The sequence below is a fragment of the Pongo pygmaeus genome, chromosome 1, assembly GCF_028885625.2.
Source record: "Pongo pygmaeus isolate AG05252 chromosome 1, NHGRI_mPonPyg2-v2.0_pri, whole genome shotgun sequence".
Classification (NCBI taxonomy): domain Eukaryota; kingdom Metazoa; phylum Chordata; class Mammalia; order Primates; family Hominidae; genus Pongo; species Pongo pygmaeus.
This window is the reverse complement of record NC_072373.2, coordinates 173188132-173200541: the sequence shown is the minus strand read 5'-3', so window position 1 is coordinate 173200541 and position 12410 is coordinate 173188132. Positions and strand designations below refer to the sequence as shown.

At 38.9% G+C, this 12410-nt stretch overlaps 1 protein-coding gene across 9 annotated transcripts in view; it reads right to left on the bottom strand.

The window, feature by feature from the left end:
• Positions 1 to 12410, bottom strand: part of DAB1 (DAB adaptor protein 1) — a 431942-nt gene that overhangs the window by 142837 nt on the left and 276695 nt on the right. For 8 of the 9 annotated variants that reach the window (XM_063655172.1, XM_063655164.1, XM_063655159.1 and 5 more), the window contains exons 3-4: positions 11284 to 11423; positions 2524 to 2622 (exon numbers count right to left, since the gene is read on the bottom strand). In XM_063655172.1, coding sequence (XP_063511242.1) covers positions 2524 to 2622; positions 11284 to 11423 — 239 coding nt within the window. Of the gene's footprint in view, positions 1 to 2523; positions 2623 to 11238; positions 11424 to 12410 lie in introns of those variants that run through there. The other variant, XM_063655179.1, reaches the window with a different exon arrangement.

The following is a 12410-nucleotide window of genomic DNA, read 5'->3' as shown; positions in this document are numbered from 1 at the left end:
AAATGATTCAAACTAGCCAATCACTCACTCTGACCTGCCTTGCCTTTCCAGCGGGAATCCCAGTAAAGGAGTGGCCTTAGGTCTCCCCCTTCTGCTTCTTGTCTTTTGCCTCCTGACTACCCTGGTGTCTTTCCCATATGGCCCTGTGTAGTGTGCTGTGCTCCAGTCTCTAGGACCTGTGAGTATAACAAACTGTTTTTTTTTTTTTTCCCAGAGGCTCTCCAATGTCTCCTCTTATGGCTGCACCTGACTGACCAAAGAAAATGTTGTGCATATACACCACAGAATACTATGCAGTCATAAAAAAGAATGAGATCACACCTTTTGTGGGAATGTAGATGGAGTTGGAGGCCATTATCCCTAGCAAACTAATATAGGAACAGAAAGCCAACTACCACATGTTCTCACTTGTAAATGGGAGCAAAATGATGAGAACTCATGGACACATGGGTGGGAACAATAGACACTGGAGCCTACTTGAGAGTGGAGGGTTGAAGGAGGGAGAGAAAGAGAAAAAATAACTATTGGATACTAGGCTTAGTACCTAGCTGACAGAATAATTTGTACAACAAACCCTGTGACATGAGTTTACCTATATAACAAACCTGCACATGTACCCCTGAACCTAAGTTTAAAAAGAAAAAGAACACAAAACATGGGTGAACTTAGAAAAGATTTATCTTGAGAGATAATAGGCATCATTGTTAAACAAAAGGACTCAGGAGCCACACCACCTAGGTTCTAATCCTGCCTCTAATCCCACCTCTGTCAACCCTTACTGCCAGCAAGTTATGTAAACTTTTCTGTCCTTGCTGTCTTCCACTATAAAATGAGAATAATAGTACCATCTACCTTATAGGGTTGTTGTGAGGATTAAATGACCTGGTACTTATAAAGAGCTTACCACAATGCCTGGCACATAATATGTACTTGATAAAGTAGCTATTATTAGTATCACCTCATAGGAATGTTGCAAGAATGAAACTGAATAATGTATGTAAACTGACTAACACGCATCTAGTATATAGGAGGTACTCAATAATGCGAGTTACACCTAGCTATTTTTTATTTTGGTAAAATATATGACATACAATTTACCATTTTAACTATTTTCCAGTGTGCAGCTCAGTGGCATTAAATACATTCACATTTTTGTGCAACCATCACGACTATCCATCTCTAAAAGAGTCCATCTTCCCAAATTGAAACCTCATGCCTACTAAATAATAACACTTCATTTTTACTTTTCCCTAGCCTCTGGCAATCACCATTCTACTTTCTGTCTTTATGACTGTGACTATGTTAAGTAATTCATACAAATGGTATCATACAATATTTGTCTTTTTGTGCCTGGCTTAATTCACTCAGCATAATGTCTTCAAGGCTCATACACATTGTAGCACAGGTCAGAATTTTCTTCCATTTGAGAGCTCCATAGAATTTCACTGTATGTATATACAACATCTTGTTTATCTATTCATCCATCTACAGGCATGGGTTGCTTCTACCTTTTGGCTACTGAAAGTAATGTTGTTATGATCAGAGGTGTACAAATATCCATTCTATTACCAGTTATTTAGGAGTAATTTTCCTATACCTTTTTTCCTTCAAGAAAATCCATTTTTACATTTAAACTAACATCTTACTACCCTTATGTTATCTTCATACTAGTCAGAACAAGGAAGAGAAAATAATAATGCAAAATGACCAAGGTAATGTAACTTGGCTGGTTAAGTATTGTTTATAAAGTGCTTGATAAATTACCTTTGTGAAGTTCATGATAGGTGATATATGTGGAGGTGTTTTATAAGCTGTAAAACACTGAATAAATATAAGGAAAAAGACATCTATTCGACTCTTGTTCTCTTGGAAAATGGATCATAGAAGGTTTTTCTATTTTCCTCTTACCACCAATGAACACGACTGACAGTGTCAGGAGAGCTCTGGGGATGAATCTGGGAGTTAATTGCAGCTGTAAGGTTGATGAAAACACAAACCACTTCTTCGTTGGGTTCAACAAACATATCAGCCCTTAAATTTCCTGGTCGTGCAGTGATAGACTTCTTTTTTTAAGATTGAGAACTCCATTTATTCTTTTTGATTACAGCAATTGCAAGGTGCTTCAGGTTAACCTCAAGAGAGTCTGGATGCTTTGACCGAGTCAAAAGATGTACATGTATCTCCCTCTAGGACGCATGTCATTAAAGTTGCCAACACACAAAGAAATTTAACTTAGACTGTCACATTACCCATTGATCTTCAAAGCTCATCAATCTTGCATCAGATTACCAGGATAGTGTGACGCTTTTATCACCATTACACTATAAGAAACACAGTGCAGTCATACCGTGGCCAAGTCAGCAAAGACACCTGCTTTGATGGATGATCACAGTTGATCAAGTTTGTCAGTTGCTTTATGTGTTTTTATGCTTGTTGTATATTCCTGCCCAGAGAGTAGAGGCTTTTAAGGGCACATCTGTCAATGGATTCAATTTCACAATGCCATGTGATTGCTTTACTTACCCCTGTCTTCTCATCAAAGATTTTGATTCCTCCAAAGGAGATGGTTAAAAAGATTTTCTGTTTGTGTTCTCCTTTGGAACGAGCGCCAGCAACAACGCCCTGTTGAAAGGAAGAACATGGTTTTTACTTTAGTGTTTTCATTTGAAAATTCTCTCTGGTCCCAAAGGCATGTCAGATTCCATCAACCAATGCCACCAATCATGCACACTGCTTTCCCTTCGCACTTCCATATTTCTCTACTCAATGCGCTCACATCTCCTTGGTGTTTTAGGGTAATGCTTGTCCTAGTGCTTCTAACACATTGTATAGAGAAATATTTGAATGTTCACTCACTTAACTAATCAAAATTTATAGAACGGTGTCTAGATGCTCAGCTCAGAATTGGGGGTCTCAAGATAGACACAATATGGTTTTCATATTAATGTCTTTTCTGGGTTTTATGTTAGATATGGTTTCAATCTTTTAAATAAAGGTGAGCTGCTAAGTATATTCCTACAAATAATTTTATTTTTTATAATTCTGGAAAAAGTTTTCATATGAATCAATTTTAGATAATAGAAAATAAAAACAAATGCTAGACTGTCCATTTTGCTGGAAAAAAATGTGATCAACATAATTAAATGCCTATTGATTATAATTTTTATCCAAAGACATTTTGTGTTTCCCACTACCCTTGTTCCTGTCATTCTCACATTCCATTTATCAAAAAAACGTTTCCTCACTGTCTCAAATGTTTTATAAGCCAAAGATATGTCTACAAGTTAGTGAGAAGTTAAGCTTCACAAAAGGTTGGGGTGTTACTTTGTTCACCGCTTTATCTCTAGTGCTTAGGACAGTCCTTGGAGGGCAGGTGCTGATTAGCAAATAATTGCTAGATGAATATGTGCTATCCAGAGTCCCCCAAAGTTGATATGATTCAAGTTAAGAATAAAGACACTTGCTTTTTAAATTAGATTCTGTGTTGGCCACTTGCAGGACAGCATGGGCTCCATACTAGGGTACAACTCAGGGGATAAAGACCTTTCAAGGGATCTACACTCTCAGGGGCTGTTGCTGACCATGCATTAGGGACCTTGAGGCTTCCAGCCTGGCAGAGGCTCATTACTGCCAGCCTCTAAAGATGGCAAGATTAAGCCCAACTCTCAGCAGTTATGGTTCTGGGCTTTTAGAAGAAGAAAAGTATAAAATAATGATTTCATATTTCCAGGAGACAAAAAGTACTATGTGCTATTCTCAGCATCAGTTTTGGGGAATGGTTGGTGTTAGAGAGCAGTAGGTATGACCAGAGGTATGAGGAAGGCACATTCTGTTGAGGATGTTTGATTATCCTCACCTTGGGTATTGGAAATATTCTGTGGAATCAGAATATCTAAGTTATACTCCTGGTTCTGTATAATCTTGGGCAAATTACTTAACCTCTTAGTTTCACTTCCTCAAGTGTAAAATACATCATTTTTTTGCATGGTTGAGAGAATTAAATAAACATTTACTTAAAGTACCTAGCACAATGCCTGGTGTACTGAAGAAATATAATAAAAATTAATTTCATCTAGAAAATACATGAATGTCCATTACAATTTGTGTTTCAGTTCCTATTTAGACACCTGCTAGGAGGAAATTCCCTCTTCCAAACATCACCCATTCATTCTCGAGCACGTCTTGCAGACTCACAGACATGCAGAATGTATAGCACCACAGAAAACCTTAAAACTAATAGATCCAACTTTCTCAACTGACAGATGAGAAAAATGATGAACTGAAAGGTAGTAGACCGTCCTGAGACAGCACAGGAAATTGGTCAAAGAGCTGAGACTGCAACTCAACTCTCCTAGCACTTGGTGCTGGGACCAGTGATTATCCTTTACATTGTGTGTCTTCTTTCTAGGGAGCCTAAGTCTCTCTCCCTACAACCCCCTTCCAATCTTCCTCTTTCAGCCTTTCAAAGCTTCTCCATATTGACATAAGACCCCTCCTCCAGCGACTGCTCTCTAAAAGGTTAGAGTAACTCTTAACTTACATACAAAGCAGAGTTCTCTGTCTCTTCAATCCCTCCCCACATTCACTGGTTTCTAGATTGCTCATTGTGCTCCTTGTTTTCCCATGAATTCACTGTGGGATGCTTTTAAGGAACATGCAGAAATGGCCAAAGTATGTCTTTGGAATCCCAGGGGTAACTCCTAATTTCTGTTTAATGCCACCCTCTCTGACCCTCTTAGCCAAGAAAGCACACCCTTTATGCCAAATTGCATCTCCTTTGTTTTCCCTGCTTCACTTTCCTCCTGGAAGTTACCACCATCTGACGTTTCACAAATTCATTCGTTGATTGTCTGCCTTTGCCTAATAGAACAAAAGCTCAATTGTGCATGGAAATTTTTTTATTTGGTTTGTGCCCAGGGCGGAGAATGGAGCCTAGTGTAAAGCAGGAACTCAAAGAGAAGGAAAGTGACTTTCCCTCACTTGACTTTTAAATCTGTGTTCTCAGATGGATTTGGAGTAAAATAATACATGTTACTATCCCTTCACACCCCAACCTTCAATCTCAGCTACCCAGGATACATACAAATCAGAAAAATAATTAGCCCCTTGATGGGGGCTGAATGTGTCCCCTCAAATGCATATGTTGGATCTTAATTGCCAGAGTGATAGTACTGGGAGGTGATTAAGTGATAAGGGTAGAACACTCATAGAGGGGATTAGGGTTCTTATAAAAAGGCTTCAGAGAAGGAGTTCATTCCCCTTTCTGCCCTTCTGTTTTGAGGATACAGCATGCATCTGCTTTGGAGGATGCAGTAACAGGCACCATCTTGGAAGCAGAGAGATCAAGGCCCTCACTGGACACCCAACCTGCTGGCCCCTTGATCCTGGACTTCCCAGCATCCAGAACTGTGAGAAAACAAATTTGTTTTTTATAAATTACCCAGTCTCAGGCATTTTGTTACAGCAGCACAAATGGACTAAGACATGACCTCCTAAAGGAAAGTACTGGAAGGACTGTCAAAGACGAGGAGACTGTCTCCTTCTGGTTTTATTCCTTCTTCCTTTAGATGAGAAGAGCACAGAACAGGGTGGGGAGAGGGCTACACCTTTGGTCAGGAAGAGAAGTTTCAATGTCTCCATTTCCAAAACAGTCCTAACAGCTCCTAGCTAACAGATTTCCTGGAATATCAAATAGCAATAATTCCTAGCACATAGTAGTGCTGATTAGATACTAAGGCCCCCTTTGCTTGTTGGTGTCAAGTGGCCACCAAAGAATTCCCTGGTAGAATATGACTGTAGGTAAAGAAGGATGGAAAAAGCCAACATACATGTTCCAGGAGCATTTCCACTTGGGGCTGCTGATGGTGACTTTACATGACAAATGAAAAAGAGGACAATCCATAAGGTGCTATCTTTGGGGAAAGAAAAGTACCATCTTATCAAGCATGTTTTTCTTGTGAGACAGGACTCTGGGTCAAGCTCTGAAAAACTGCACTCAGTCTAGAGTGGGCCTGCCACAAGACAGTGCCTTCAGGACACTGATGGGCTCATCTCCCCACAAGATTATTCATGGCCACTGTGCAGAACTAACAGAGGCCCAGGAGACAGCTCTGGTTAGGGAGTCAAAAGAAGTGGATGTAGGTCCTGATATGGACTCTGTGCCTGATATTAGCCACCTGACCTAGTAAGTCACCACTGGAAATCTGGAAACCAGGGAGTCAAACATTTTCTTGGGTGCCTATGCTAGAGGTTCTCTTACCCATCATATAATTTAGTCAATATCACAATCCTGGGAAGTAAGAATTACCTCCCTCATTTTACACATGAGGAAACATAAGACCAGGGGATCAAATAACCTCCTAGAACCTAAAGGGGCTAATAAGTCATAGAACTGAAAGTCAAACAGTGATCTTTCTGATTCTCAAGGTAGGAATCCTTCTACTACAATCCTCTCTTCTCTAAGAGCCCCTTTTTGGGAAACAGATTTTTAAAAAATGACCAATGATGCATGCTACATATATGTCCAAAAGTTTATGAAAATAGCTAGGTAGAACCAACAGCTACCAAACTTAGTGGTGAAGAGGAACCCCAAAATGAGAATAATGTTCACGTTTCTCACCTCCTAAGAGTGTTGGGACACTTAAGCAAACTATGTATCTACTGCACTTCGCACAGTGTGCAGGGAGGGCTCAGTAAATAACAGTTATACTTTTGAGACCTAATATTGATATGATTAAGCAATACCACGTGCTAGGCATTGTGTGAAATGATTGACACAGGCATCCTCAAGGGAGTCACAAGTAGGCAGTATCTCGATGGAGGACGTTACATATAGAGAAAAGGTCAGGCATGCCAAGCAAGAGTCACAGGCTGCCTTGTTCAGCTCAGGGGTTGCTTTGAGAATCAGATGTATGATGTACATGAAAGGGCTCCGAGAACATTCACACAGCACGGTACATGCACCCAACGTTATGACTGTGCTCTCCAGGGAACATGTAAAACATATGTGTAAATGCAGGAGGCTTCAGGCATGAATTCTGAAAACCTTAGAATGCTATTCCAGAAAGCCCCATGTAATAAGCCTAGTCTCCATTCTCCATTCTCAGTTCTAGCTAGTTACCAGGTATATGAACCAAAGGGAAAAAATTCATTCTAAGTTTCATTTTTTCCCAGTTAAAAAGGGGAATACAAGTATCTCTCTCTGTCCTGTTTTTGACCAGAGACTGATTCCTACAGACTAGAACTGCATTCTCTGATCTCCTGAGCTTCCTTCTCCCTGGCTCCAGTTGTGTTCCACCAATGCAAGGCACAGGCAGGAGATCAGCAGGTAGGAGAGAGAGGTCAGGGCATTGCTCCCCACTCCCTTATCATCCTTCATTTGCATCTCTGGTAGTAGCTATATTTTGTGTGGTGAGAAAGGGAGACTTTCTTATCAATTGTGCTCTCCCTGTGTTTCAGTAAATATATATCTTATTAGGAGTGGTAATAGCTTCCCACTGTTGCTAGATTCTGAGTACCTCACCACCCCTCATTTGCTACCTTAAATTTACCCACCCGTTGGAAGTAGCTCCTTCATTAAAGTATCCTCATCTGATCTTTCTGGGGTAGATTTTGGTTCTTTCAGGACTCTGACTGACATACTTAAGGTTCTGCACTTAGCTCTCTATGCACTGTCTTTGGAGACCTCATCCTTTTCCTTAACTTCAATCACCACCATTTTGCCACCGTCTCCGAAAGCTGACTACTTTAGAAGTCAGTGATGTGTGATGTGACTACTGGGTAGTAGCTTACTGGTAGGAGCTTAAGATCTAGTTTGGGAACTTCAATAAATTAAATGCAAATACAAAACAGAATACAATTAAGGGCAAAACTGTGTCTTGTCGAACACAGGCCCTCTTGGTATCTGGGTTAGAATTCATTTTATCATAGATTAAATGAAGGCTGTGAGGCAAATATTTTAACTTCTCTGACCCTCAGATTTCTTCTTCACAAAACAAGGAAGCTAATATGTATCTCATATGATCAAAATATATAATATATGTAAAAACACTTTGCGGATTGTAAATTAAAATATGATGTCAACAAATGATGATGATGATGATGATCATGATGCTTTGTTGGTACACAGGCAATGGGTCACTCATACTCATTATATGAATCCCCTCTCAATCCCCTACAATCCAAGAGAAAACTCTCTAATGCAAGAACATGCACCAGCTTCAGAGAGTCTAGCAAAGGAAACAGAATTTTTATTTCTCATATGGCCTAACGTGAGTAAGTGGGCCTTTTTGCAAGGGTAAGAGGCATTTTGTACTTCTCTCTTACTTTCCTGGGCAGATGGCCAAATGGAGAATTGATCATTTATGTTTCTGTGTTTCCTAAAGAAAAACCATGGGGAGCTGAAATGTCAACATTCTTCTCAGCAACCTGCATATAATGAAACACAATTGCCTGGAAATCAAGGACCCCTCAACAAGTTCAGCACATCTGACAGAAGTATGTTATAGTAGGACAAACTCTCAGGGCTTTGGGGACCTCATGGTTATAAGAGGTGACAGATGGAGCACTTCACTGCAGGTCACACACACACACACACACACACACACACGGTTGGCAGCCATTGCTAGGTCTAGTCCAGCTAGCTTGGGCCAATGTTAATCCTGAGTGAGAATGTTCAGGGAGCAGAGGCCAAATCCTCTTAGGCCTCAGTGTTTCCAAGAAGGCAGCTGGCCAATGAGGTGCTCTGTGACCGAACCTGGTGAATGGTCATCTCCCAGATGCTGGGAGCATGAGCTCTTTTCTCCTCCTCAGCAGACTTGTGGCTCTGGATGAGAACCAGATCTCTGCATTTTCTTCATGTCTTTTAATTAAGATTTGTTAGAGCAAATCTCCATTTGCCAGACTTCATATTCATTGAGGAGGGACTTCAGCAATAACAAAGATCTTGGCCCTCATCCCCATCTTTGACTAGGGTCCCCTTGGGATGGAAGGTGTGGCTCTATCTGATTGGAGAGTTTGAAGCAGCAGCGAACATACAAAGATCAATCTCTCTGGGGCTCTCTGTGCAATCTGCCAGCTGAAAGACAGACTGCATTCTCATCTGATCTCATGCACGAGTCATGGGTCCTATTCTGGGCAAGTGCAGGGGTTGGGAGAACAGGGGGATCTGCAGTTGTCCAACACCCCTGCAAAATAAGCGGAATAGCTCATCTCATTCAAGAATGCTCACTGTGGCTGTGTATCTAAGTCACATCCTCCAGGCCACCATTTATCAGTCAGAAAGCTAGAGTTTGGAATTCTTCCTGTCCAACTCTTGTCTATTAATCACTCAGATTTGAACTTGGGAGAAGAAAGCTCACCACTGGACTACCCTAAAATTGTATAACATTGCTTAATTATTGAAAAAACAAGATGCACTAACTTCTTCCAAGGTGACTGTGAAATCATGGTATTGATGTCTTTTATGCCTTTTTCTAGTATACTTTATAGTAAATACATAACTATTAAAGTTTGTTTATATAACAGCTTAACAAATAAAAAGAAGACATATAAATGAATATCCAGTGTAGAAAATTAAGAGTTTTAAAAATCATGATTCTTAGAGCCATACTATAGGGAAACATAGCATCTGATATATATGCTAACCTACTAAAAATTTTGTATAGCATAAACAAAAATAATAACTGATTTACTCAGCATCTATGAAAGTAAAGGTGATGCCGATTTTATCACATTTTACATTTATGCATTTTACAGGCTTTAATACTTTTACACACCTAACAAGCTTTTTTTTTCTTTCTTTTACATTTGAAAATATTTCACTGACAAAGTCATGTCTTCATGGGCTATTTGAAGATGTATATGTATATGTATATGTACATGTACATGTACATGTACATGTACATGTATATGTATATGTATATGTATATGTATATGTATATGTATATATGCTCACATATATTGTTAGATGAAGGGGAAAAAGTCCGAAGACAGGAAACTGTATAAATTATAATTCCAATTTTATTACATATATGTGTATAATTCATATATTATATATGTAAAACCACAAAAAGAACTTGTAAATTATACACAAAAATGTTGACACTGATTGACTTTGTGGGATTGTGGATTATTTCAGTTTTCTTCCTTACATTTTTCTGTATTTTCAAAATATTCCATAATGCACATAAGTGAACTCTGTAATCAGAAAAATAAATAATATGTTTGAAATACATATGATATTTGTAGACTTCTTGCTAAATCATTTATTTTTTCAATATTTTATAACTTTTTAAAAGAAATAATATATGGACATCAGAATCTGAGAAAAGTGTTATTTTTGTGTACTTTTAAGGCTGTTTAATAAAATAATTTATTTTGTATATTTAAAAAATTTCTAATTTCTGGCCAGGCACAGTGGCTCACGCCTGTAATCCCAGCACTTTGGGAGGCCGAGGCGGATGGATCACGAGGTCAGGAGTTCGAGACCAGCCTGACCAACATGGTGAAACCCCGTCTCTACTAAAAATACAAAAATTAGCCAGGCCTGGTAGTGTGCGCCTGTAATCCCAGCTACTCAGGAGGCTGAGGCAGGAGAATTGCTTGAACCCAGGAGGCAGAAGTTGCAGTGGGCCGAGATTGTGCCACTGCACTCCAGCCTAGGCGACAGAGTGAGACTCCTTCTCAAAAAAAAAAAAAGAAAAAAAAAATCTAATTTCTTTCTTAGATTCCTCAGAGAAAAGGGTTCTTTATAGCATTTAAAATCAGAAATCTCTTCATGATATCTCCAAATCCCAAAATATAATTACATTTTACTTTAAGGATATTACTTTAAAGTGTTTGGGGTACATTTGTAGAAATTATAAGAATGAATAAAATCAACTTTTATCTTAACATCTCTTACCATATGGCAAAAAAATATATATTATTTATTCAAAAATAACAAGATGGCAAAATTCATAAAATGTGGGGGACAAAACAATTTGATAATTTTGTACTTTTATTTTTGCAGGAGTTGCAAAATGAAAATAAAATGGAATAAAATGTGATACACTCAAAAATTGTAAACCTGGGCCTACCAAAATATTTCCACATAGTAGGTGCTCAATAGACATTTGCTGAATGATTGAAATCTCTTCCCAATGAAAAAATATGGTGATTCAACAGTGAGCCAAGTAATTTACCAATAAATGAATAAAGTTATTTACGATTATGATGGTAATCACTTCTTTTCCTCATTCACATTAAACAGAAAGTATTGAAAAGAAAACGTTTGCATAGCACCTTGAGTTTCATCATGGAATCTTGACATAACTTGTCTCCCCGAGCTGCGGAAACTTCATCAATCCCGATCAATTTGGCTTTGTACCGGACCCCTTCACCTTTAAACCTCTTTATCAAAGTGGCTTCACTGCGATCCTGACCTAAAAAGAGAAAAAGCAGATTCAAATATGTAGCTGTGCAGACCCCAGTGGCTTTGAGTATCCACAATTCCAAGATCCGCTGTCTGGTTTCATCTACATTCCCGGAAAGTCAAATCACTGGACTCAGGAGAAAAGAATAGCAGTATTCCTAGATGCAAATTCTGACCCTATCCATTTAAGTCCTGAGACAAATTACTTCTCCTTTCTGAGACTCAGTTTTCTCAGGTAGGGAAAAATAAGTTAAAAATAACCACCCCAACAGGGTACTATGATAAATAAATCAGATAATATGTGTGAAACATCTAACTCAGGGTTTGATAAGCAAGAGATATTCAACAAATGATCATAATCACCCACTAAGAGTTCATGTCCAAAATTCTTGTTAGAATAATATTAGCACCGAGTCTCTGGCATTGCCAACATTCAATAATAGCTTGGCCAGGGTCCAAGACCCTCTTCCCACCCAATTCCACGAGCTGTTTCACAGTGAAACTCCAGAGTAATTACCTGAGGATAATTATCAAAAAACGGTTTTATGACATCTCTTCTGGTAAGTCATGTGTGCAGGAAAATAGGCTTCCATGCTACGTGTTATTGTGTGTCTGCACCTTCCAACAGGCTCTCTCAATAATTATTAAGATAATATTTTGCTAAGACACATCAACCAGGAGCTCAAGCATATCTACATGAAGTGAGGACAACAAAGTTAACTCTGAACTGAGGAAGCGCTTCATGCCAGATGTTCTCTAAACTTTATCCCCACTCTTCACAACAAGCAAACCAGTTCCATTTTCCAGATGATGAAGTCGAAGGTCACAGAGTTTAGGTAGCTTGCCCAAGTAAACATAGTCCCAAACAAGATGAATATGTAGGAATTCAAACCCATCATTAACCTCATCATACTTTGACTAGTCAGAGGTCTGGACATTGTACAGTTGGTTCTTAAAACCTGGAGTGTCCTATCTGTCTGTTATTCATCTCCTATAA